Source organism: Ambystoma mexicanum, chromosome 8 (assembly GCF_040938575.1).
Source record: "Ambystoma mexicanum isolate Mex_15411 chromosome 8, UKY_AmexF1_1, whole genome shotgun sequence".
Lineage (NCBI taxonomy): Eukaryota > Metazoa > Chordata > Amphibia > Caudata > Ambystomatidae > Ambystoma > Ambystoma mexicanum.
In genome coordinates this window covers 21,982,296-22,009,793 of record NC_090929.1, presented here as the reverse complement: position 1 = coordinate 22,009,793, position 27,498 = coordinate 21,982,296, and the positions used below count along the sequence as shown (strand labels likewise).

General features: G+C 48.0%; 1 protein-coding gene across 2 annotated transcripts in view; it reads right to left on the bottom strand.

The window, feature by feature from the left end:
* Nucleotides 1-27,498, bottom strand: part of GLE1 (GLE1 RNA export mediator) — a 570,581-nt gene that overhangs the window by 89,697 nt on the left and 453,386 nt on the right. Inside the window, exon 13 of one of the 2 annotated variants that reach the window (XM_069609167.1) lies at nt 10,894-10,998. The exons of the other annotated variant lie outside the window; for it this stretch is intronic. Coding sequence (XP_069465268.1) covers nt 10,894-10,998 — 105 coding nt within the window. The remainder of the gene's footprint in view (nt 1-10,893; nt 10,999-27,498) is intronic. 2 annotated transcript variants of the gene reach the window in all.

Below are 27,498 nucleotides of genomic sequence, written 5' to 3'. Positions count from 1 at the left end.
TGAGATCATGGGGGAGCCCAGATCAACATGATGGCCAATGTTGTAGATTCTTTGTTGCACAACAATTCCAGGATAAGATTTTCCTACTACATTCGGTTACGAGTGATTGTTTGGATGAAAATTTAAGGATGGAGGTCATTAAAGGGGCCAGCCAAGTGATATTAGATGTTGCACCCACCATTGCTGAGATCTGAGGGATAAGTTCAGCAGTTTGGGTAGGCAGAGCCTGTGGGTTTGCGGAGGTAGACTCCACTGCTTCAGTAGCTGGAGTTTTTCCTCTAGGAACACATCGGCCTCCTCGATGGATCTAAACAACCGCAACGAGAGACCTCGTAACTCAAAGTCCTCCCTGTGCTCCCACAGCAACTTGAGTACGATCACGGATTGTGGTGCACAAATCATAAATAGATTATTGTGGTTGGCCAGCCTCAACCATTCAATGTCTTGAAGGTTGAGATTGTTTTCCCACCATGTGCCTTCCCTGTAGTTTTCTTTTCAGTGAGGGGATAGAAGGTAGATAAGCAACCTTGTGTAGAAGACCCCAAAGTAACATTTCCAGCCCCCCCGCCCGTCTGAGATTTACCTTAGTGTCTCCCTTTTTTTTGCTTCAGGCTGTCTTATGGGTAAGGCCGGATTTAACACAGCCTTCCATTCCTCATTTAGTTGAGTCAGATCAATCCGACTCATTTTCTGATCCCACAGGAGAGCTAATAGACTGTCCTGCAGTTCCTTCACCATCTCTTGGCATAGTATTTATGTTCTTTGTATTTTTTAATCAGTCTCTAGAGGAGCATTGCTATTTTTCTTTATTTTGTTTTCCCTTTTTAAAGCCTTGGCATGTGCACGCTTCATTTTTCGTGAAAAAAAACCACCACATTGTTTTCAACATATTCTTGTCCCTCTTTCACACTATTCCTTCATTTTTTAAGTTCATGAGTGCCAACTTTTGGGCTCTGTGGTTCTCACATTTTGTTAATACCGTCTCCGATTCCTTAATTATGTTCACAAGCGGAGATGGACTATTAGAAGAGTTCCCCTTTGTATCAGACAAACTATTTCATATTGCGACATTTGCAGTGTCTATCTCCCCACCAAATTTAAAGTCACGATGATGAGAAGTTAAATAACGAAACATCCACTTTTAGGGAGTTTTCCTTAATTGCCACCATTAAATGTACTGGATCTATTACCACATTTGGTGGTGTCTCCACCTTTGTGCCCTCAGCAGCTGCTTTAGCATAAGTTTGTGTGTCAGCAGTCTAAACAGTAACTATCTCGGAAGTTTGTGCGTATTGATTCTTTCCCGTCTTATCTACAGGACTTGAGGTTTTCATTAAGCATGCGTCCACTAGGCCCGGTCTTTCTATTTGTCCAGTTGCCTGTGCAAGTAGATAACCTAATTTAGATATTTTGTTTGACAGACCCAACATTCCTTCTTTTAGGGAGTTCACATGTATGTGTGTTAATTCATGACCCTTTTGAAGTAGATTCAAGAGTGAAGTTATTACAGGAAAACTTGTGATTTATTCATTTTTTCTTTTTTGGGAACTTATGTTGGCATTTGTCAAAATGTTTGCTTGCCCCTTCCTCTAGACCATCCTCTTCTTCAAATGTCTTATTCTTGTACTGGTTAGGTGAGAACACTCCCCCTTCATTTACTCCCATGTTGGCGAGTATAGGAGAACTACTCTAGGGTCTCATTGGTCTTTCCCGGTAATGTTTGTCACGACCTCCACATGGGTCAGGGGAGTATACGTCTTGTAAGTTGTGTAAACAAATTCTTTCTACTTCTGATGGTAAAAATACTACCAGAGATTGGGGATTTAGAGCTATACGACATTGTTTTTCCCATTCATTAACTAATGCAGGCGCCATAAAAGAAACAGATGTAATTAGGCATCTCAGTGTGAGTATCAGTGCATCGTTACATGAGTACTCTCAACATCATGCATCACTGTAGCATTAGCTAATTTTACTTCTTGGGCATCTTTAATAACATTTGTTACCCCTCTAAGTGCATTCTGCGTGTAATGCAGCAGTTGCTCATTCATAGCATAATTGAGTTTGATTGCATACTATAGGGAATGTTGTTTATTTCTATTGTGTGTTCACTATATACTGAAACGTATAGTGCTAGTGGAGTTATATCATCACAGGAATCGTGTAGTTGAATTGGAACAGTTGCATTTAAGCCAATCTGTATATTGCCATCCACTAAGCTTTTTCCACTGCGTAAACTACCCACCATGCTTAAGCCTTATTTACCAAGCAATATATGGAATAAGTCAGCCACACTATGTTTATCTGGATTAAGTATACTGATGCGTTAATCAGCAGTAAGTATTTAAAACCACCAGTGGCGTTCACATAAGGTTAAACGCACAGAAAAGGAAAAGAAAAAAAGCAAGAGAAAACATATTTCAAAAAACCATATACAAGCACCAAAAAAACAGCCTAATTACAGATTTAACGAAAAGTGTAATTAACAAAGTTAACACAAGAAAAGTCACCTCGAGTCCAAGAAACAATGAGTCAATAGTCCAATGCGAGCGCGATTCAGCTAGTTGAAAACTTCCTCTTGCCGACGGCAGACCTCTCAGGGGGACAAACGCACAGTGTGTCCAGCCAAACAGCCCAGCACACTTGGTTACAATTCTACTCACAAGTCTAACGGCTTGTGGCCCTAAATTTGATTCTTCTTTTCACCAAACACTTTTCTACTTACCTACCAAGAGTGCTTCATCCTATACAAGACATTTGCCTATTGACTTTGGCCTAGCCTGTTATACTGAATGACTCTTCTGTAGGGATCCTAAAGTATTTGCCTGCTTAAGAATATTTGTGGTCTCTTGTTCTACTAATCTTTTCCTTTTGCCAACTTATAACAGTATTCTAAATGCAAACAGTAAGATTAATATCCCCAGCACCCTAGCAATTGAAGTCACCTGAGGGTGCAGGTTGTGTATGTGGCCCATCGCAAAGGGGTCTTTACGGATTTAGAAACTAAGGCCCCGATTCTCAGTGTTAAGTACCGAAAAGGACGTTAAAAGGGTTAACATTTTCGGTACTTAAGACCTATTCTGAAGGTGGCGCATTCTTTCAAAGTCGGAAGGAATGCGGCACTTTCAGAATACATGTGGCGGTTGCTAGGATGGGTTGGAAACCAACCTAGCAACCGCCACATTTGTAAACTGACTTTTTGGAAGCCTATTCTTTTGGCACTCCTCCAGTTTAATATGTGCGCTAAACTATATACATGTACATATACGGTACCCTTCTGGTGCCGTTAAACTGGAGGAGTGCCACAAGAAGCCTTGTTTGGTGTAAATGGAACTGTCCATATACACCCGTGTGTTGTATATGAACACTTTCATGTACACCAAAGCAGGCAGCTTCAACGTTGTTGCCACATTGAAGCTGCTTGCTTTGGTGTACATGAAAGTGTTCATATACAACACACGGGTGTATATGGACACTTTCGTTTACACCAAACCGAGCAGCTTCAATGTTGCATCTTGCAATGTTGAAGCTGCTGGCTTTGGTGTAAATGAAAGTGTCCATATACACCGCACGGGTGTATATGAACACTTTCCTATACACCAAAGTAAGCAGCTTCAACATCCTGCAATGTTGAAGCTGCTCACTTTGGTGTATCGGCAGCATTTTTGTTAAAGAACGATTCCCTCGTTATTTAACAAAAATGCTGCTGAGATTCTGCAATCTGCCTGTTTTCATTAGAAACATGCGGATTACAGTGAAAGCACTGTCGTGCTTTGCGAAGACGCGCAGGCCCACATGAGACTAGCAGTGGTGCCTGGGCATCAAGAAATGCTGCAGTGAGTTGTGCTATTTAGCACGCCTACTGCGCCAAGATGAGAATCGGGCCCTAAGAGTGTAGAGTATTGAAGTACACTGACTGATAAATTAATAATTGTTTATTCAGGAAACCTTGAGTGTAAGAGTTTATTTGAATACCTGTAACTGTGAATCTTTGTGTACCTCCACTACAGCTCACATTGACCCCTCTTGAGATAAGCCTGGCTGTCCAACACGCTACCAAAACGGTGTAGTACAAGCTTATACCAAAGGTTGGGTTTCCTATACCTGTAGTCAGAGTGGTTTGTAGTGTTCCCAGAGGGTAGTGCATTCAAACTTTGCCTAACAACCCCATTACACAAACTGACAACTTGACTTGTCTGGGTAACTTGAGCTTAATGGTGCCACTCGCCCACCCCATCTAGGAGCTCGCAAGCAAGAACTAGTCCAGTTTTATTCCGACAGGCCTGCACCCCACCAAAGGAAACAGTAGGGATATTGTGATAGGGAAAAATACATGGGGTTTAAAAATAAAGAATATAAAAACACTACAAAATGTTCAGACATCATTGCTTGAGGCTATCTGTGCTTAATCACTTACAAATGATTGCCACAACAGCTTTCACTCAGTTATCACTCCAGTTGTTAATCTCCCAGGGACATTAAACGTCTTTTATAGGCACCCCTCTTTGCAGAAGATGTCGCCATGCCCCTTGTGGAATGTGCTCTCAGGCCTTCTGGGATATCTTTCCCGGCCAATCTGTAGCATTCTGTAATAGCAAGAATTATCCATCTGGACAAAGTTTGTCTAGTATACCCAATGAAAAGCCGGCCATGTTGACGTCATTTTGATATTTGCGAAACGTAAAAGCTCAAATCCCTTCTGTGATCAAGTCTGTGTAGCCTTTCCTCTTTCTTGCCAGGATGAGGAGGCGGATAGAATGCAGGAAGTAAGATTTCTTTGGGATAAATGAATCGTATACAATTTTTGTCCCAATAAATAAATAAGGAAGGAAGGATTAACACCAAGGACAGCACTGTCCTTGTAATAAAAAAAAAGTAAATGGAGGCTTACTAGATAAGGCCTGCAACTCACTCCCCTACGGGCTGATGTCAACGCTACTAACAGAATTGTTTTGAAAGTTAGTAGTCTTAGTGGACATGAATGAAGTGGCGCAAAGGGAGCACATCAGAAAATTGGTCCGGGTACCACGTCCTCCTAGCCCAATCCGGGGCAATTAAAATCATGGATTTCTCCAAATTTCCTCAACCTCTGCATCACGTGAGGTATGACGGGGATTGGAGAAAATGCGCACAGCAGTGGAAACTCCCAGTACACTACAAACACGTCTCCTAGATCTCCTCTTGGGGGAAATTTCCTGGAGCAGAACAGTTCACACTTCCGGTAGACACTGGTCGCGAACAGATCCACTTGAGGGGTCCCCCAAAGGGGGAAGATCTCTTGAAGGACTTCCTGAGCTAGTTTCCACTTGTGGGAGACTGCTCTGTCGGGTCAGAGCATCCGCCGTCGTATTCTCCCCGGCAATGGTGAACTGCCAACAGGGAGACTCCGTGAATTGCCCAGGAGCTGCAATGCCTCTACAGTGGGAGTGACCCTACACCTCTTGTTGCAGTAGTACATGGCCACTGTGTTGTCTGTCATCAAGACATTCTTTCCCTGTACAGAGGGCAGATAGACCTTCAGAGTCAGTCCAATTGCCCTCAGTTCCAAAAGGTTGATGTGTGGTTTGGATTCCAATGGAGGCCAACGACTGGTGATGGTCAGATCGTTGGCGTGGGCTCCTCGCCCCGTGAGGTGTCCATAACTACTGTTCTCTCCAGCCGTGGTTGCCAAAAAGGTACGCCCGTCAGAATGTTCTCCACGCTGGCCCACCACAGGAGATCCGGTGCGCCTGCTCGGAACGTGGAGTAGATCTGTCATCCTGTCTGAGAAATTAGACCACTGTGTTCTGAGAGCCCATTGCAGGGATCTCATCCCCAGGCGAGCCTCTGGCACCAGGAACATGCATGATGCCACAAGGTCGAGCAGCCTCAAAAATAAATAAATAAATAAATAAACAAATAGAAAAAAGAAATTGAAGGCCGGACGACGCTGGGCACTCTGGAATTTGGTGACCATCTGCAGAATGTGTTGAGCCCTCACCTCAGGTGGCGGCGAGGCTTTTGCCCCAAGAATGCATCCAGAACTGCTCTGATGAATTGGGAATCTTTGATATGGCATCATGCGAGACTTTTTGTAATTGAGGTTGAAGGCCAGACTGTGGATAGTGGCAGATGGTGTCGAGATGTTCCAGGGCCGATTCGGGGGAACGTGCCCTGATCAGCCAATCTTCCAGGTGGGGTTAGACGTGAATCCCCCCCCTCTCCTGAGAATCACTGCCACCACTGTCATCATCTTGGTGAAAACCCTCAGGCGGAGGTCAGCCCGAATGGCAGAACGCGAAACTGATAATAACTGGCAGCGGCAAAACTCAGGTACTTCCTGTGCTTGTGATTGATAGGCACATGAAATTAAGCATTCTGAAGGTCCAATGGCACCATCCAATCCTGGAGCTGGAGGGCCTGAAGGATCTGAGAAAGTGTGACCATCTTGAACTGGTGCTTCCTGAGGAACTTTTTCAAGTTTCTGAAGTCCAAGATGGGTCTCAATCCTCTGTCCTTTTTGGGGATTAGAAAATACGGGCAGTACCAACCCATGTTCCTCTCCTCTACAGGTACTATCTAGCACCTTTCTCTAGCAGGGTTAATATAACCTGCATAAGGAGCAGATGTGGAACTTTCAAAGATTTGTTCCCTGGTGGATGACTGAGGTTTTTGCAGAAAGGGTAGGCAGTAACCTTGGGCAACTGTTTTCAATGCCCATGCATCTGAAGTAATAGCATGGCATTCTGTCAGATGCTGTGGAAACCTGCCTCCTACTGCAGTCTTGTGAATCAAGTCCTCAGAGAGGTTTTGGGGCGGCTGATGAGGGGCTGAAGGTAAGGTAGCTACTACTGTTGTGGTCTTAGTACCTCTCCCCCATCCACCGCGGGGGAATCACCTTTGTCCTCTTTGAGCTGGCTGTCCTCTGCCCCTTCCAAGTGTGAAGTAGTGACGAAAGGACCCACCCCTTCAGGGTGTGCTCGTGGGGTGGTTTGGAGGTTGTCTGATTGCAGCACCAAGGGTTTTGGCAGCTGCCTTACAAGTTTGCAGCTTCTCCAAACTCATCAGCTTTGCTTCCGCATAAATGAGTGCCGCCAAAGGGCAAGTCAAGAAGTCTGGATTGTACGTCTGTAGCAAATCCCGACTTTCTCACCCAGGCAAACCTGTGCATCACTGTACTTGTCGCCATAGCTCTGCGGATACTGCCAGCAGAGTCGAGACCAGTCTGGAGGGATTCGCACATCGCATTTTTCCCATCCTTGACAATGTTTAAAAACCTGTCTCGCTCTTCCCCTTCGGGGATATGGTCAGCCGCCATGGAAATGCACTCCCAAAGGGTTTGTGTAAACCTTGTTAACGTGTACGTAGCATTAACCGATTTCAAGGCCATACACCGAGCCGGATTTTTTTTTTCTGGGCCAGGGCGCCGTACCGCTGGTCATCCCTATCCGGAGGAATTGTAGGATAGGCATTCTGTCTACTGGTGGAGGTGGAGGTGGACGCTTGAACCACCAGACTCTCTGGTGTTGGGTGCTTGGATGAGTAGAAAGGGTCGGAGCTTGAAACTATTTTGAAGTCAACTTCTAGTGCCTCTCAGTTGGTAGCAACACACCTTTGTAAGGCTTGATGGAAAGGCACAATTGGGTCCTCTTGTGGTCCCCTGTCCAAGATGTCAGTTAAATCATCTTGCTCAAAGATGGGTATTGGTCTCGACCATCCTATATACTCCATAACTCTTGCCATCAATTGCCTGTATGTCACTTCTGCGTGGTCACCGGGGTCTGCCCAGCCAAACTCAACCGCTGGTGAGGTGCATAACCCACTAGCATCATGTAGGCATTCTTGTAGGTTTTTTATTCTTGAATCTTCTGAAATTAATGCCTCAGGCACGGATGGCGTTTCATACTGCAAACCAAAAGGTCTGGATTCATTAGACGATTCCTCTGCATTCTCAGGAGGAGAGGAACTTGAAATAATCAGACCTGGACAAATGAGTACGTGTCTTCCAATGTAGTAGAGGTCATATTTGTGGTCAAAGGAGCCGAAATCGTTGAGACTGTCGATGTCTAAGGTTGCAACAATGGCTTTGACACGTGGCGTCGAGGAGGTCGATGCCCGAAGTGTAGATGGCTTCTCAAAAGTTATCTGTGCTGCTGGCGTCTATGACGCACCCTTCGACCCTGATGGTGTCGAAGTCAAATCTTTCGGCACAGATGATGCCGGTGGCTCAGTCCTCAAGGGGACTGCCTCCACTCGAGGGATCCATCGATCGCTCTCGTGGAGTCTTGCACGCCGGGTGCGAAGACACAGATTTTGTGCGTATGAGGTCTTTCAACCGAGCATGGCTTTTGGGTGTAGTCGAGGGGGGCAAGGCCGCGTTCTCGAACACCTTTAACATTCTTATTCTAAACTCTTTCCACTGGGCCTGTGAGCTAGATTTAGTGGGGCAAACGACCCATTCCGGTGAGGAACTTGTAGACGAGTAAGTTGGTGATCTATGGCGCTGTTTCTTTCCGTGTCTAGAGGTTGACAAGTGGTGTGAACCACTACGTGACCGGGAATGTTTATTCTTTTTGCGACGAGGAGAAACTGTCTGACTCATTCAAAGTTTTTTGTTTTTTCATCAGCGTCCAAGAGGAATTTTGGGTCCTACCTGCCGCAAGCTTCCCTCTACGCTCTGTCAGGGCTTTAACCGTCATGGACAGGCAGTCCTCACACTCCGATGACAGATGAGTCGACCCCAGACACCATAAGCAGATCCTATGGGGGTCCGTAACGGACATCTTCGCACCACAGTCACAGCATTTCTTGAAACCCCATCCTGGGAGTGGAAGACAAAGCCATTCTTCAAGTGATTCACTCGAAGTAACTATTTACTCGAAGAAATTATCAAAGATATTCCTGTAAAGGAACGAAGCATACCGTATCCAAAGCGCAAGCGTGGAAAAACAGAACTGAAGCCAATGGTCACCAAGCGTGGTACATACCTCCGGTGACATTGAGAGGGAGGCCTCCGAGGGACATCGAGTCAACAGGCATCGACGCACCCTGCTGAAAAAAAAAAATTCTGAAGCAGCAAAGCTGGATATTGAAAATATCAAAGATAAGGAATACGTGGGAGGACAACCATTCAAAAGAAGAAATCTTGCCCCTTGAACTGGGAGTTGAAGAAACATCAACAGGGAATCACTGGCGACAGCAGGGCTCATCGTTCATTCAGCTGCAGCTGGCTCATGGGGTTGAGTGTTCCTCAGACCTTGGATGAGGTGAAGACATCTCCGTTTCAGTACTGGATTACCCCTATGGAGCTGCAAATAGGAGCAGACGTTGTGGACACTCAACAAGGTCAGCAGGCCCTAGGCAGTAGAATAGTTGAACTTCTTTTCCAGCCTCATGGAGAACATCTACAGCAGGATGGCAAAGTCCCAGCAGAACAGAAAGGGTCTCAGCAAGGTTTTAAGCTACCAGGCTAGACTGTGTCCATACAGTGATGCAGTACAGTCCCAGGAGGATGCAGGCCAGACGCAGACCTGACAACTCTGACTTCTGGGAGGCAAGGACAATGGCGTAGTACCACCAGTCTATGGGAGGGAGGCACCCTGTAACAGTCTCCCATTCTTCAGAAGGCTAGGTTACACAGTAGTTGTTGGCTTGTTGCAGGACGCAGCAGAGGTGTTCCTGTGTTACTCAGCTGTTCCTTCAGCTGAAGATACTGGAATCCCATGGTGGACACTGAGAAATGGTGCAGGTCCTTCTCTCATCCTAAATTCAAGTTGGAGAGGGCAGCGCTCCAATAGTAAGGACCTGTACCATTCAAACAGGCATACAGCTACCTCCCCGGCTGGGACGTGAAGGAAAGCTGTAGAGTTATCCTCCCCCTTTCTAGACAGTACAGTTACTGCCAGTTACCAAGGACACTCTTGCGAGCTCCTTGCAAGAATCTCAAATTTGCATACCCTAATAAGGCCAGATCGGAGCTGGGCAGGAGAGAGGAAGCTTACAGAAAACATGCATCCCAGAGTAGGCCTCAAACGATGAGGCACAGCTATTGACTCTATATGGTACTCCAAACTGCAGCATTAAAACTGAGGTGCATGGTTATGCACCCAGAATAACCAGTTCACTACCTTGCACCTGTTCTAGGTACACTTCAAACTCCCTAAGAGACATAAACAGGGAAAGGGGCCCAAAGCGTCCCTGTAGCACTTCACGTCAAACGGCTGGTTCGGACATTCGAGAACAATGAAGAAGCAATTGGAAGAGTTCTGCCAGCGCTGGTAACCAAAGGGGGAACTACCCAGTGCACACCACACAATATGACGTGAGCAGGTGAGGGTCAAAAGAATGCTTTCACAGCAAATATCAGGATTCCAAGTCCATGGCAGGAATAAGGGGGGGAGGTCCCCATTAAAGTCAAAGGGTGGAATAATGGAAAGAGAAAAAAATCTTTCCTGACAACTCCCTCACAAAAGGAGTGAAAACCATTCCGAGGGCCCGGAGAGAGAGGGTTGTGACACACCCAGACACACAAATGTCCTCAATAGATCACACAAAAGAAAGGGAAATGTTTGCAGCCAATGCACTGGGGGCAAAACCTGGGCTGCACAAACATCTCAGGACAAAACAGACATGGATTTCCTTCAGCCTATTCGAGGGACCTTGTAAAGAGAAAGGGGAGGACTACACAATCAACACAAGTGCCTGTCCAGACCCAACCAATGGAAAAAGCAGGGCGCACTAGTGGCATACTGAGCCTACCACAGAGCCGCACTGCACAGCACAGCACACAACATACACCATACACTGGTCGTCTATCTTTATGCGCCTAACGTGGAGCAGGACTCACCAAGAATGCCTTTCCCAGAAGAAAGGACAGACAAGTCAGCTACACCAGCAGACAAATGGGAAACTCACCTCTAGGAAATCGAAGAGCAGCGTGGCCGTCACATCAACCAAGGGCTCCATATTCAACATCTGAGAAAGCCACAGCCATCCGTGATTCAAGCCATGAGGGTGTCCCTGCAAGAGGGGGAAAGATAGGCAGACAGGTCAGCATCCTGCATCAGAGTCCAGCCGTACCCTCACCAGCTGCTAGTAGAAAGATTAACAGAGGGGTACTCTAAGCCAACACATGTGTGGGGTTGAGAGGCCAACCTTTCAGGGACCTGCAGGGAGTCCACAAAAGACAGACCAAACTCTCAGTGGTAAACATGACTGAGCAGGATGAATCACTAAGGAGGGGCGTGATTGGTAAAGATCACTCAGAAAGAAGATTAAGTTTTGTGAGGGCTTTCCAAAGTCACTACCTGAGGTAGGACTTCGAGAAGCCAACCTAGGGCAAAAGGGTTGTCAAAACCAGTTTCTAACTTGACCACTATCTTAAGGGTAGCAATGCTGAGCCATCAGGCTGAACTAAGGAGAGGTACAGTTGTGCAGTACTGCCAACACCTCAAGTTCGATCGTGCCGCTAACTGTGGGTGGTCCGGCATATGAAAACTATATTAATGGGGCTGAATGCAGGATCTCTTTGGCTCGCCCTCTTGGAATGTTTTTCTGGCTCTAGAATTACCATGAAAGCCTCTGTTGCTAGGGCAAAATTGGTGACATTTTCTTGTGCCCTAAAGAAAGGCCCAGCAACCTTGCACATTAACATGCTGGGGAATTGTAAACACTTGCTGGATGAGATTTACCCTCCATATGAGCACTCACTTTATATATGTTACAGGCTAGGATTTTTGCCTTTGGCGTGTTATACTCAATCGTGGTCTGTTTCCAATACTATATGCCCCTTTTGTAGCACTGCAGGTTAATCTTTACCCTACTTAACGCTAATATTTCCTGTTTTATTGCCCCTGAGGCAAAGGTACCTCAGGCCGATTTTGTTGATGTTGCATATAAGCAACATACGCAACACTATGTTGCTTTCCTACTGCTCCTTGGATTGAAAGGTTATCTACGCCATAGCTAGACATGTCCATCGCGCCTGGCTTTTAAGTAGTAAACTGTTGGGCAGTGTGAGAGTAATAAGTGGAACTTCGTGAGATGCTGCAAGCTTGCTCTCCTCCTAGAAGCTCCCCCCAACTGGAGGCATCCATTTTAGAAGATTCTGTATTTTAACCTGTCAGGTAAAACTTGTCTCGTGCATAGTGTATGTGGTATCAATTATCTGTGTTTACTTGCTATTCTGCAATATGCATCAATTCCTCTTCTGCGTATAGTCAAACAGAATAAAGCATTTCAAAATGAATGACTTACAAATATGAAAAAAGAAACCACACACCAAGTCCAAAAAATATGTAATTTTATACAGTACAACACTAAGGCACATACTTTATACAATTAAAGTTAAGTAAACATACACATCTATGACCCGCTGCAGGTTTCACACCACTTTTTGATTTCACAGAGTTTGTACAGTGTGTCACTCAAAATGAAAGAGCAGACTCCACCAATAGCGGGTAGCTGTATGTAGCCGGGGTGATCTTCCAACGCACTTTATAGTGAGACAAGTGTAAGCGGGCACATAATATACAACTTAACCCTTCATAACTTGACCCGCCTCTTACCTGTCTCCAAACCCCTCTCACCTGGGTTCGAGATCACCCAGGTGTACTTTGATAGGAAGAAGTTAAGGCTATGGAAGATCAAGAGGTTAGGGCAGGTATTTTCCCCAAAAACTCCTAAGGAGGTGTGAGAAACCAGGTGTCTCACCAGCTAGTTCCTGGGGATCTGTCATCCAGGTGGCCAGGACACTGCCATCGCTTTTAGATCCAGTTCCTGGGGGTGGACCAGTGCAGGAGGATCACCTGGATGGGGGGTGGGGAGGGTCTTAGAGTGGGGCACAGGATGGTGAGACGCTGTATCCCCTTCCCCATCACCTTTTCCCCATCCTACCATTTTCTCTTACAGCTCACTGTAAGAGAAAATGGGCAAACACCTGAGCTGTGTACCGGACATGTCCCAACACAATGGTTAGGCAGAGTCAGGCAATTACTGATTATATAGAGCCGACTTCCATCAAACATCCCCACACTGATAAATGGCGGAGCATGAAAGCACATCGAGTTTAATAGGAGAAAGGCGGCAAGACCAGAGAGGGATGAAGGAGCTAAATGCCCTTTACCTTTTCAGAGAAAAAAAAAAGCTACTTCCACGAGCCCTCGAAAATAAGAAACATGAAACCGGGAATTAAAGCTGAAGAAAGGTGTATTGTGTGTCGAAGGTACCCGGGGCTCTCCTGTGTCGATAGCCAAGGCGGAGAGGAGCGATTGACGCCATGGTACTGTCCTTGGCTTCTACAACAAAGCAGCACCAGTAAAGTCAGCACAGCCAGTGAGTCAGGGAGACTGCTAGACCAGTCTGTGTTAGAACCAAGATTGCAAGCAGCAACACTGTATGAAGAAATCTGCAGAGAGCAGTGTGTGAAGCGTATGTGACGAGCAATGCAAATATAATGGAATATCCAAGGAGTGACAACTTTTGAAGCCAATATGGATACTATATACAGAGTGGTCCGGTACCACGTGGGTGCCCAACTGAGAGGTGGCAAATGTGAATTGTGAAATCGAAGTGGTCCTGCAACGGGTCAAGCTAAACCCTGTGCACATTCAAAAGTCTTAGCTTAATACGTACTGCAATTGGTACAGTTCTTTTCAGTTGTTTTAAGCTTTCTTATATACTTTTTTTCCAGTACACCAGCAGGGTTTTGAGAGTTTAATTTTTTTTACAAAAGGGGTAGACCAGACTACACTAAATCTAGCAGCTGCGTTACTAAAAAAACACAAAAATATAAAAAAAGTTCTTTAAAAATATAAAATGCCTATAAAAATATATACAGTGCACTGTATCAAAACTATTTATCAAGACCTTACTTGCAAGACAACCTGGCCAGGGTTGTCTCAATGTCCTTGCTGCTGGTCTCAACATTTCTCCCTCTCTGCGCTCTTCTGTGGAGGCTCATCTGAGGCAGGTGGTAGCAGACAGCAGCAGGCAGGGATGGAGGCCCTAAAAGTCAATTGGGCTGGGCTGCTTGGCAAGATGCAGCCCAGCACTCACTTGCAGCGTGGGGGATCCCAAAGTGTTTATATGGTCTGGGCTGCGTATGCCAGATGCATCCCAGCACGTGGAGGGAGCGTGGGGAGCCCCCCCACCCCCACAGCACTTCCCAACCTGGGCAACGTCTGCCAAGTGTGGCTCAGGGTGTCCAGGTGGGCCACCTGATTGGGGGTGGGGGGGTTGTCCCATTGGCTTAGATTAAGCCCAGAAGGGCTAAACCCACATTGGGCACTCAACTGCTATGGGCAGCGCCAGTAATTAGATGTGCCTGGAATGTGGCCGTTTATGAGGCAACGGGGCGGGGGGGCAGCAATGATTATAGGCACTCTCCTGCTAATCAGGGGAGTGCCAATATAAGGGCCCGGACTGTGGCAGTCACCGGCGCTGAGCGCAGTGCCTCTAAACCTGTTAAAGGATTTATGTGTCACTGGTGCTCCACTCGCGCCAGTTATTTTAGCGCAAAGGGACCTTTGCGTGCCCACGTGTGAGGGTCCCTTACTCCAACTTCTTCCATTCTTCTGGGTCCCGGCGCGGCTCGCATTGGGCACCATATTCTCTCTGGGGCGGCTTCATGCACCGGGAAGCCTTTTTCTCCCACGACCAGGGGTTACATGCTCCCCCCTTTGAACTATCCTCAGCCCTGAGGATAGCCTTGGCCTGGTCAATAAACCTGTCTAGCCATGATTTGGGACAGGCCACTGGTTGCCACCCAGTACCTTGAGCCTCAGGCCCCTCCCACAGTACCCCATAACTCCTAGGAACCTGCTCTATTGAGGGAGGGACGGAAGACTGAGGGGAATGGACTGGAAGAATGCTTTCACAGCAAATATCAGGATTCCAAGTCCATGGCAGGAATAAGGGGGTATCAGGTATCCCAGGTGGATCATAGGTTAACCTCATAACCGGTCTGGTCTCCCTGGTGGTATGACAGAGCAGCCCAGGCCTAGGGTAGGTTTTCCCCCAGACTTGGCGAAGTTCTCGGCACGAAGTTGGGACCCTATCTTCCAGTGGAGGTAAGGGTTCCTCCATCATGTCCAGCATGGCTGGGGAAATTGAAGCAGGATCAGGAACTACCTCTGAGGAACACTCTTAGAATGGGGTTCAGGTTCCCTAGGAGTGGGATCTGGATCACCGGGTGTAGGGACCCACACTAGTGCCAGATCTAACTCTTGGACTGGGTAGATGCCCATCAGATCACTCAACATCAGCGTCTTCACTGGCTTCCGGCTGACCTGTCTCGCGTCCTCAGAAGTTGGAGAAGCTTCTGGGGATTAAGCCTTCAAAGGATCTTCTTCTGGCCTTTCAACACGGAGTCGCTGCGGTCTCGTCACCGGCCCCTTGACTGGTTCATCGGTCACCTCCCGTGTCAGCTCAACCTCATCCCTGACTGGGAGCAGGTGGTTCTGGTGCAAGGTCTTGATGTTCCTTGTCCGTCCTTCCTCACAGTCGGTAGACAGGGAGCTTGCTCAGCTGATGCTCTATGATGAAAGGCTGAGACTCCCACTTGTCACCTAGCTCGTTGCGTCCTCTTTCCCAGACTGCAGCTCAACACATGATTGCCAGGTTCAAGAGCATGGAACATTACCTTGGTGTCGTATCAGCGTTTGTTCCCTTCTGCCGTTTCTCCGCGGCAGCCTGGTGTTAGGCAGAGTTTGCATGCAGTCCCCTCTGGGACCACTACACACAACTAGGACTACAGATGTAAGCAAAACCAGCCTTTGGTAGAAGTCTGTAGCACACAGTTATTGGTAGCGAGCTGAGCGGCCAGACTTATCTCAAGAGGGAATGTGAGCTTGTAAGGGTGTTGCACAAAGGTCTACAATGACAAGTATTCAGATAGACACTTAGACTGAAGGTTTCTTGGTAAAAACACTTAATTTATTAATCATTTATAAAGCATTCACTAAATGAGGCAACCAATATCACACAAAAGTTATACTACAATACTGAATACTAAGCAGTTGAGCTCCCTTGAAGTAGTAGCCAAATAGCATTGAAGTAGGAGCAAAAAGGCATAAGTTAATAAAAACGAATATTACAGATACTCAAACAATGCAAATAGTTCGAGTTCACCAGAGGAGTTGATTCAATGCAATAGGTAGGCCAAAGTCAATGGACTAATGTCTTGCATAGGTAAAAACGGTTCTGGTATTTAAAACGGAAAAGTCTTTGCCCCGGTTCTTCGAAGTAGTTCACGGAAGAAAGGTTCGTATGTCGGGTCACAAGCTGACTAGTCCTGCAAGTTGCCAAAGTTGTACGCACTTTCGCAAGTGAGAGGTAAGTTCTCTCGGTCGGGTTTTCACAGTACCTTTTATTGAAGAAAAACATGCAGCTGAAGACTTCTGTTCCTGCAGATCTCGCTGTTCCTGAGCCTCAGTCGTGGGGACAAGAGGGAGGATGTCGGGGCACTCCTGCACTGCACGGAGATTGGTCACAAAGCTGGCAAATTGGCAATTCTTCAATTATGTTGCTGTTTCTTCAAGCACACAAGCTGGTGTCCTTACCCCTGGTTAATCCTAACCAGCTCTGAGAATGGTATCCAGGTGGCTTACGAGTTGATTGGTCCCACCAACTCAAAAGGTGTTACGCTCACCGGGTCTCTGTGGGGGCGCGGTTGGAGCTCTCCCTGGACCTGGCTCCCGTGGATCAGCTTTCTCCCCCAGCCACTGCGTTAACTGGTTCTGCTCCTGTTTTTATTGAAAGATGAACTCTGCGTCCTGCTTTCTTCCAGCAGGGGGGCTGTAGATGGACCTGTTTGCGTCACTGGTCCTCAGCGTGAAGGTCCAGACCGGCTGCGACCATTGCGTCTTGAAGGTAAGTTTTGTAACTATGATTATTGTTCGTATTGATTGTGTTAATCTTCCTCCATGATTGTCCGTAACCCTATATTGTCCTTTCTCTCTCTCCCTTAGGTATGAAAATGCCCAGGAACGTGTGATGCCAAAGTCTACTCCGGGGGAGCTACCAGAGGTAAGTGCCTCTACATGAAGCTCGCTGCTTAGAGTATGAAAGTCTATGCAAGTGCTAACCTTGTGTTTCCTTTCCTTTTGCAAGTGCAGCTCAACGTTGCTTGATGGGCGGTTTCCGAACTCCGACATGCGGCTGGAGATGAAGACCCTCGAGGATGGTGCGTCGGAAGAAGATCCTGTGTTGATGGAAGCTTCGGGACTGGTTAAGATGCCAGGCGCCACCCGCGAGGGCAGCAGATCCATGTAAGATATGCGCGTGGCTGCAGAAGGGGAAGCGATTTTATTTATTTATATTTATATAGCGTGCAAGAAGCCCAGGGGCATTGAGGCGCTGTTACTTGCAATAACTTAGTTACATGGTACAGGCATGATAGCGATTGTTGACACATTATGAATACTACAAGATATCATACTGTTGTTACAGATATTGCATTGGGACGTATATTACAACATATATGATAAGTATTCGTGCTGATGTGTCGGTCCTTATGTGAAGAGGGTAGTTTTCAGAGTTTTGCGGAAGGTGGTGAGGGAGGCCTCCCCTCGGATAGTGGGAGGTAGGGCATTCCAGTGAGTGGGCGCGAGATAGGGGAAGCTGGATCCGCCGGCTTTTACTCTTTTTACTAGTGGCACCAAGAGCATGTTGGTGTACGGTGATCTGGTTGGCCTGGTAGTGGAGATGGGGTGGATCCTTTGTGAGAGGTATGCTGGAGCAGTGAGGTGAATGCACTTGTGGGTCAGTGTCAGGGCTTTGAATACGATCCTTTCCTTTATTGGGAGCCAGTGGGCTAGTTTTCTGGCTTCAGAGATGTGTTCTCTTTTAGCAATGCCTTGGGCTGCCCGGAGAGCATTGTTCTGTATTACTTGTAGTCTCTCTAAGTTTTTGTTGGAGGGTCCTAGAAAGAGTACGTTGCAGTAGTCTAGCCTGGAGCCGGTGATGGCTCTGGCTATGTTGGTGCAGTTCTCTTTGGAGAGAAAGGGTCTGACTGCGTTGATAAGTTTGGCATGATATGCAGCTGCTGAGGCTATTGCGCTGACTTGTCTATCCATGGATAGGCTGGAGTCCAGGTAGACTCCCAGAGTTTTGACAGAGTCGGAGACAAGAATTTTAATGGAGTCAATGGTGAAGTGGCTGAATTGGGCATCTAGATTTTTTAGTATGTCGGGGAACCTACCAGGAGGAGTTCCGTCTTGTCAGAGTTGAGGCATAGACTGTTGTCTGCCATGGATAGTGCTTCCAGCGATGGCGCGGCTGACCCAGGTAAGATGCGTGCGTAGTTGCTGAAGTGAAGCGATCGCAGTGCTTCCAGTGAGGGTGCGGCTGTGACTCGGGTAAGATGCACGCGTTGCTGCAAAAGTGAAGCAGTGGTGTGGCTGACCTCAAGGTAAGATGCTGGAGGGTTCTGGAGACTGAGGATACACGTGCTGAAACAGGTAAGGTCTTCTGAACGGCAGTAAGCGTTACGCTGCTCTAGCAGACGAACGCAAAGCGCCAGCATGCGGGTGGGGCCGTCTTATATAGCCCCACCCTGAGGCCCCACCTTGCCACTCCTCCTGCACGTGCCTTCCATGCATCGCTAGGGCCCGGCCCTGCTCAGATGCACGTGCCTTCAACAGTCTGTGTGCAAAGCACACTTTATAATGAGTTTGGTGCCAAAGGCACCAAGACTGGGTCCATTGGGACCCTGCAGGATGTGGAGTGACTGGCCAATGACCAGTGGACATGACAAAAGGAAGAAGTCGTCCTTGAAAGGGCTTCTCTTTCGAGCTGAACTTGGCGTTATCAGACATGCAGCAGGGCTCCACCGGGCAAACCAACAGTCCAGTAGTTACAGCAGCCATCCTTTTCCAGCTCGTCTTTGGTTCTTTCGTTTTAGTGGTCTACACTGCTTTTCAGTCCAAGAGACTCACCATTTAAACAGTTTTCTCCCATTCATTCCAGCCTAGCTGCCACTCACCCAGCAGGGTGGCTGTCCTTTCCGGACAGTCCGCCAGCCGATCACGCCAGAGTGCACTTGGGTCTCCTAGGAGACTAAGCATAGGGAGTTGCGGGCACCGCCCTCATGTCCTGTCCACCCCAGACACTCAGACGCCAGAGGCAGCGGTCTTCAGTCCTGAAGCCCACCAAAGGCATAGAAACAAAGGGACCAAACATGGTTTGGCGCGCAGAGACAAACTCTAGAAGGACCTTTCCGAAAAGAAATGTGTAAAAAAGACTGGGACCTGTTTAAAAAAATAAATAAAAGGGGGCTTTAGGCGCCATCTTGAAAAACACGGCTCCCACGATATTTAGCTACCGGTGTCCGCTGTCTGGAAAAATCATGGTAGTTCATTGTAAAACCACTGCCACCAGCTACTTCGATAGGAAATGGTAGCATTTGACTGCTACATGAGTTTTTTAGACAGGGGATACTAGGTAACCCCTCCAGCACTCTATAGGAAGATAGTGTGTGCTGGGTCTAGGAATTTAAAAAGACTAGTAAAGTCAATTTAACCTTACATTCTCTGGGAAACAGTAGTTTATCCCAGAGAAGGTATTTAAACCTTGGGACAGCCTGAAAAGCTTCCCTGTGTCACTGCACTGAGGGTGCTGTGTAACACAAAATAGAAGATGCCTATGGAGTTATCTAAAACTCCATATTCAAAGAAATAAACACAGAAAACAAACAGAATTAAAAAGTTCAGAGTCCCAAAGTTTAACAAAAGAGCTGGAGGGCTATAAGGTAGAGAGGAATTAGCACATTCTGAGAATTCTCCCTAACACCTGGGCGAGCTGATATGACTGCTCCAGTGGACGCTTCAGCCATTTAACATAGCTGGTGTAGTTATTGCTGCCCGTTACATCTGCAGACACTCCACAACACAGGTCTACAGGCAGCCGGGCGTCCCTTCCAAACATCAAGAAATATGGTGTAAACCCAGTGGCATTCTTCATACAGTTGGGCGCATGGGTCAAGGTGGCCACATGCTGACTCCATCTCCTCTGGCCTCAGGGTGCCCAACATGGCCAAGAGGGTCCGATTAAACCTCTCCACTTGGGCATCTCCCTGAGGGTTATATGGAGTTGTACGGGTCTTCTTGATGACAACCGGCTCCTACATCTGCTTGATGAGTGTCGATTCAATGTCCGATCCCCGGTCAGAATGAATCCTGGTCGGCCAGCCACGTGGGCAACAGCGATGGCACGCTGATCTTTTGTGGGAAACCCCTGTGCATAGAGAATGGTGTGGTCTGCCACTACTATGATGTTTTGCACACCTTACCTGTGCATCTCCAGTTTGAGAAAGTCGATTCTGGAGTCATCTTGGGTCAGACACAGTAGCTCAGATTCCTCCACACTGGTGATATTGCAGTAGATGGCGGGGACCACCTCAGCTGAGGATCCCAAGCAATCCACGTTCCTAGCTCTGTCTGGCTCCTGCTGACTTTCAGCCTGGCAGATCGCTCTTACGCCTGCTGAAGACAACACCTTTCACATGGTGGATCCAACTGTATCCTCTGGAGGAGCATGAGGCCAGAGAGAGCGCATTGGCATCAATGTTAGTGCGCCCTGGTCCATACTGTAGACTGAAGTTGTATGTAGGCGGTGCAGCGAGCCAACAGTGTCTGGTAGCATCCAGCTTTGACAACTCCAACACATACGTAAAGGGGTTGTTGTCCGTCCTCACCATGAAGGTGGCGCTGTAGAGGTAATCCTGGAACTTCTCTGCAACGGCCCACCTCAATGCCAACAATTCCAACTTGTGGACTGGGTAACTCCTTTCTGCTGCATGCAGGCCTCGGCTGGTGAAAGCGACGGTCTGTAGAGAACGGCCCCCAATCCCTCCAAACTTGCGTCCACATGCAGGATGTAAGATAACTACGGATCCGCTTAGGCCATGACTGAGCTCCTCGAAGGCCTGCTGGCATTGGTCAGTCCAACGCTCACCAAAGTGCTCCCGTGGATTATATAAATGGTCCGCAGTTGGTAGTGTTCTTCTGGATCCTCTGGGTAGGGGGTACCCTTTTGTGAGGTCCACAAGTGGTCGGGCAATACTGGCGTTTCCAGCGACAAACCTGTAGTAGGAATCCCCGGAAACTAACTCCTTGAGTGTTTGTGGTCTTGGCCAGGTGAGGGCATCCATCTTTGCCGGATCCACAGCGATGCCATCCAACGAGACAATGTGCCTGATGTACTTGACACTCGCCTGGCAAAACTGGCACTTGTCCACACTGACCTTTAGCCTCTACTCCCGCAGGCGATTCAGCACCTTCATGAGCCCCCTGTTGTGATCCTCCAGGGTCCTCCCGAACCCAATGAGGTCATCTAGGTACACCAGCACCTCCAGGAAGTTAAGGTTGCAGACGGTCTTCTCCATAAGGCATTGAAAAGTCACTGGTGCACCGGAGATCCCCAGAGGCATCCTGACAAACTAATAAAAACCCAAGGGACAGCTGAAAAAGGTCTTCTCACAATCCGCCGGATGCATCGGGTTCTGGTAGTAGCCACTCCACAAGTCCAGGACCGAAAAACACGTACTCCCAGTCAGGCAGTCCAGTGCCCCCCGTCCACCTGAGGCATAGTGTATAGTGCAGGTGCTGAGTCGACTACTCGATGCACATACGCGCCTCCTGCATAATTCCTGCCTGCAGAAGATCATCCAGATGGCAGCGTACATCCTCCAAGTCGCATGGGGCCAGGTGTCACGACCGCATCCTGAAGGGAGTGTCATCAGACACCCGGATTCCGATTTTCGACCGCATGGGCCTTGGTCCCAGGAGCTTGTTGAGAATGACTCGGTGCGCAGGGCGAGCTGCTCCCTCAGGTGGTCCTTGTCCCTCTCAGATCAGGGAAGTTTCCAAAAGTCCAAGGTCTTCAGATCCAACGCAGTCTCGGATGAGCTGGTGGCAACACTCGCTGGGGCTACAGATGCGGTCATGTGGAACTGTGCAATGGTGCATCCTGGTACATGGATGGTCCTAATGGTCACATTAATGATCAGTACCTTGATGGTCTTCAGGTTCGTTCCATCCAGTGTCACAAGGGTCCGCTGTAGCAGTAACCACCCCTCCACCCCCCCCGGGAGCTCTCCACGTTCTGGTGCCTCCATCACCAGATGTCTTGGTCTTTGCTCCCCGCTGAGTCACACTCTGCCAGGAACCATCACAGTAGTGTGTGCCGGGATTGTGATCTGCCTGAACCGGGTTGTGCAAACATCTTCAATGGGTCCATCAGGCGGAGCTTTGGAGCGGATCGCTCCGCCTTTTGGTACATGGGGTGCATGGACAAAGTGCTGGCATATCTTGGTCCAGCCATCTCCCGAAATAATGCGCCAGTGTGTCGAACATAGAGGAATTGGGGCCAATCCCCACCAGTTTTGTGGGATCTTCACTTGGAATGTTGCAGACCAGAGCCAGTCTCCAGCTACATTGCGTGGAAACTTCAGTCTGACCCAGATGTACCCCAGATATTTGCAAGGGTTGTCTCCCACGCCAAGAATGTTCAGCCCAGCCAAGGGCTACAATGGGATAGGCTCAGGGTGTTTTCTGTAGAACAGCTCAAACGATGGTCACCTGTGAGCCGCTATCCAGAAGCGCTTGTGCCAGTCATCCAGCAATACAATACAACAGATGTCCACAACCTTGTGGATCTCTCCCGTCCCCTGCACACCCAATGTTTATTGTAAATACAACCAAAAAGTAATATGTTTTTTGTAGGTTCAAACCTTATTATAAACGTAAATTTCAAAAGAATAGTATCAAACAATCTTGTGATGTATTTCATCAATCAATTTATAGTAAAAAGAACATTCTTTTCCAATCTTCATTATTATTCAAACAAAGTGCATTTCGAAATTGGTATTAGCTTTTGACTTATGTTTTGTTTCAACATGGTATGGATAAACAAATTCAAATCATTAATATCAGATAGTTTTTCATTCCTTTCAATAATACTTCTTATTGAACATCCAATATTAGATTATGTGTCTCTACGCGTTTCGGGGTTTTCTATCCCCTTCCTCAGGAGTTGTCTATCCTTTTTCATGCGCAGTTATCACATCTACAACAAATACGTAAATAGAGTATTGTCACTCATCTGTTACATTTACATTTTCTTGTTTTATATCGGTCATTCATTTTCATCTCATAATTACCTGTGTTCTTTCTTAAAGCAACCGTTTGTTATGCTAGTGAAATCGGCATGTAAGGTTAAAAGAATAAATATAAGGATGAACCTACTATTGTTTACACTTCCAGAAAGGTTCTTGTGATAAAGACCCATATGTGGATAATAAGAGTCATGGTGTAATACCAATGGTTCAAGAGTTACCCGTTTGCTGTCCTCAGCTGATGCACCAATGGGTGCTCAGATGCCACTCTCCTACGTCAGTATTCCTCAATCAATGTTCTAAAGAGACGATTTTTGTTCAGGAGATCAACCGGTACCATAATCCGATGATACATGTCCTTGTTCCAGTAAGGGGTATTCAAATTGTCCTCCTAGTCGAGTGGGTTAACTTTACACCCGATGGTGAATCTGTAGAGAATTAATATGTAATTACTACTTCATTGAGTTTAGAACTCATGCTCCAGTCTATTAAGTCCTCAATGGTTATGTACATATGGTTCTGAATTCCCCATGGTTTTAGGGCGTTTTAGTGCTTACCTCAGTTCGTTCTCCTAATCTTGTTAAGCTGCCGCGGTAGAAGAGATCCGCAAAATGGCCGCTTTTGTTTATGTAAGCGTATGTAAGCGTCACGGTGATGACGCGTTTGCGTGGTGACATCACGCGGCGGCGTGATGACGTCACGCTCGTGTAGTGTAAATAAGTATCAACAAGTTGATATTCATATGTGTCACCAGTTTAGAGAGGTGATAATGACTATGGATGTCTAGATCATGATGATTCACTGTCAATATGATCTGAACCGAAAGTGTATTCCGTGTAGAAAATTGTGACTAATCTCGCCGTTTATCGGAACGAAAATTAGAAGATTCCACTAGGCGTTAGTGTACTTTAGTCTTAAATTCTCTAATGTCCAACTATATACTCATCTCCTGATTCATGAAATGAACAAGTTACTTTCTTACCTGGTAACGTTCTTTCTATGGGATGGTCAGACGACGTATTCCATATCTTTGACATGTAATCACCACAGCTGTGCTGCTTCGGAAACTTTTTTCGTCGTCTGCGTCCTGCGTCGATGACGTCGATGCGCCGTCGTCGAGGACCTCCTCCGACGTCCGATGTCATCCGATGTGATAAGTAGGACGCACAACGCCCGTAGCCTCAGTTGTAGTTTTTTCCCCCCAGAACGTGTGCTATTAGTCAACTGCCAGTCAGACACAAAGCCTTGCGGAACGCAAGCTGCAATCGCAAAAGAAATTCTGCAGCGGGGAAGGCAGGGCGGGTGCGATATGGAATACGTCGTCGGACCATCCCATCGAAAGAACGTTACCAGGTAAGAAAGTAACTTGTTCTTCGAGGGGATTGGGTCCTCCGACGCATTCCATATCTATGACAGACTCCCAAAGCAGTACCAGAGCAAGGAGGAGGGAAAGAATTTAGAATCAAAATTTAGAATAGCCAATCAAATAGCAGAGCAAAGGACCGCCTTGCCAAAGGCCAGATCCTGTCCTCGGATGGAATCGCGGGAATAGTGACGTACAAATGTGTGTACTGAAGCCCAGGTGGCTGCATCACAGATGTTGCGAATAGGAACACCCCTCTGCAGGGCAGTAGATGCAGCCATACCCCTGGTAGAATGGGCCCGCAAGCCAGCCGGTGGGTCCTTACCCGCCAAACGGTAACACTCCGAGATGGCCAAAATAATCCAGCGAGCCAAAGTCTGTTTAGTCACAGCTTGCCCCAAACGCTTTCCAGCGTAACCAATAAAGAGTTGATCGTCCACTCTGACCCGGGACATGCGTGAAACAAAAACTTAAAGCTCTCCTAGGATCAAGCCTATGGAGCCTCTCCTCTTCCTTACCAGGATGCGGTGGAGGCTAGAATGTCGGAAGAACAACCTTCTGGGCCAAATGAAATTCCGTCACTACCTTCGGAAGAAAAGAAGGACGAACTCTAAGGACAACCCTGTCCTTGTGAAATACAGTGAAAGGTGGCTTAACTGAAAGTGCCTGTAACTCACTCACTCTGCGAGCGGAAGTAACCGCAACTAAAAACACAGTTTTCAGAGTTAACAGCCTCAAAGGGCAAGAATGTAAAGGCTCAAACGGAGCACCCATAAGAAACGTAAGAACAAGGTTTAAATCCCAACCGGGCACCAGGAAAGGTGACGGAGGGAACACATTAGTGAGCCCTTTCAGAAACTGTGAAATTAAAGGGATTTTAAAGTAAGAACACTCTTCAGACGAGCGCTTAAAGATGGACAGCGCCGCCAGGTAACCTTTAATGGTACCCACTTGCAAGCCCCTGTGGGCCAAAGAAAGCAAAAAGGACAGAAACATGGGGATGTCACATGCAAAAGGATCAACATTCTGAACTCTGCACCAGTCGCAGAACTTACGGCAACGGTACAGAGACTTTGTTGCTGGCCTTCGGGCCGAAAGCAACACCTCCATCACGTCTTCAGGGAGGTCCCAATCCTTATACCTCAACCTTTCAGAAGCCAAGCGTGAAGGTTGAGGGATCTGACCTCTGGATGGAGAACCTGACACCCCCTCCCGTGAGAGCAGATTGTCTCGGTAGGGAAGACGATGTGGAGGGCAGATGGACAAGTCGAGAAGGTCCGGGTACCACGTCCTCCAAGCCCACGCCGGAGCAATGAGGATCATCCGGGAACCGAACTTCGACAACCTCCGCAGCACTTGCGGGATGACGGGGACTGGAGGAAACGCGTACAGCAGCGGGAATGACCACTCCACCACGAACGCGTCTCCTAAGGCTCCTTTTGGAGGAAATTCCCGCGAGCAAAACCTTTTCGCACTTCCGGTTGACACTGGAGGCGAAGAGATCCACTTGAGAATCTCCTGAGCCAACTCCCACTCGTGAGAGATCACGCTCTGCCTGCTCAGAGCGTCCGCCGTCACGTTTTCGTCTCCGGTCAGATGAACTGCCGAGATCGAAACTTCCTCCTGGATGGCCCAGAACTCGAGCTGCATCGCCTCCCTGCACAGAGGAAGTGACCCTGCCCCCCCCCCCTTTTTGTTGAGGTAGTGCATGGACACTGTGTTGTCCGTCAGGATCAGGACACTCTTTCCTCGCACAGTCGGCAGAAAAGCCTTCAGGGCTAGCCTGACGGCCCTCAGCTCCAACAGATTGATATGGAGTCTGGACTCCGACGGAGACCAACGACCGCTGACTGTCAGCCCGTTGGCATGAGCTCCCCATCCCGTGAGGGATGCATCCGTCACGATCGTCACCTCCGGCCAGGGAAGCCAAAATGGAGCCCCCTTCATCAAGTTGCCTTCGACGGCCCACCACAGAAGGTCCCGGGCGACCGAGGGCGGCACCTGAACCGGGTCCGACATCCTGCCAGAGGACTGCGACCATTGCGTCTTGAGTGCCCAATGCAAAGATCTCATCCGCAGGCGAGCCTCTGGCACCAGAAGAATGCAGGATGCCATGAGGCCGAGCAACCTCAAGAACTCGAACGCTGGGAGCGTCTGGGCATGCTGAAACTTGTGCACAATCTGCTGAATGTGAAGAGCCCTCACCTGGGGAGGAAAATACTGCCCCAGGGAAGTGTCGAGCACTGCTCCGATGTACTGGAGCCACTGTGTTGGCATCAAATGGGACTTCTTTAAATTGAGGGAGAAGCCCAGCCTGTGAAGGGAGTTGCAGGTGACGGACAGATGATCCAGGACTTGCTCGGGAGAGCTCCCCCTGATCAACCAATCGTCCAAGTAGGGGTAGACGTGAATCCCCCCTTGCCTGTGATGCGCTGCCACCACGACCATGAGCTTGGTGAAAACCCTCGGGCGGAGGTCAATCCGAACGGCAGGACCCGAAACTGAAAGTGCAAGTCGCCAACCGCGAACCTCAGGTACTTCTTGTGCTTGGGATGGATCGGCACATGGAAGTAAGCATCCTTGAGGTCGAGTGACACCAACCAGTCCTGAAGCTGAAGGGCCTGGAGGACTTGAGAGAGAGTAACCATCTTGAACTTGTCCTTCCTGAGGAGTTTGTTCAAACCGCGCAAGTCCATGATGGGTCTCAATCCCCCGTCTTTCTTCGAAATCAAAAAATAAGGGGAATACCATCCCTTGTTCCTTTCCGCTACAGGCACCAGTTCTATGGCGCCTTTCTCCAGCAGGGCTTGAATTTCCTGCGCAAGGAGCAGACCCGGACTCTGCAAAGAGAGGTTCCCCGGTGGATTGTCGCGAGGCCTGTGCCGAAAGGGAAGACAGTAGCCGTGGGTTATGATCTCCAGAACCCACACATCTGAAGTAATGGCTTGCCACTCTACAAGATGCTGCGCCAGCCTTCCCCCAACCGGCGAACTATGGGACATGGCCTCATGACTGAGTGGGAGCGGCTGCGGCGTTACCTGAG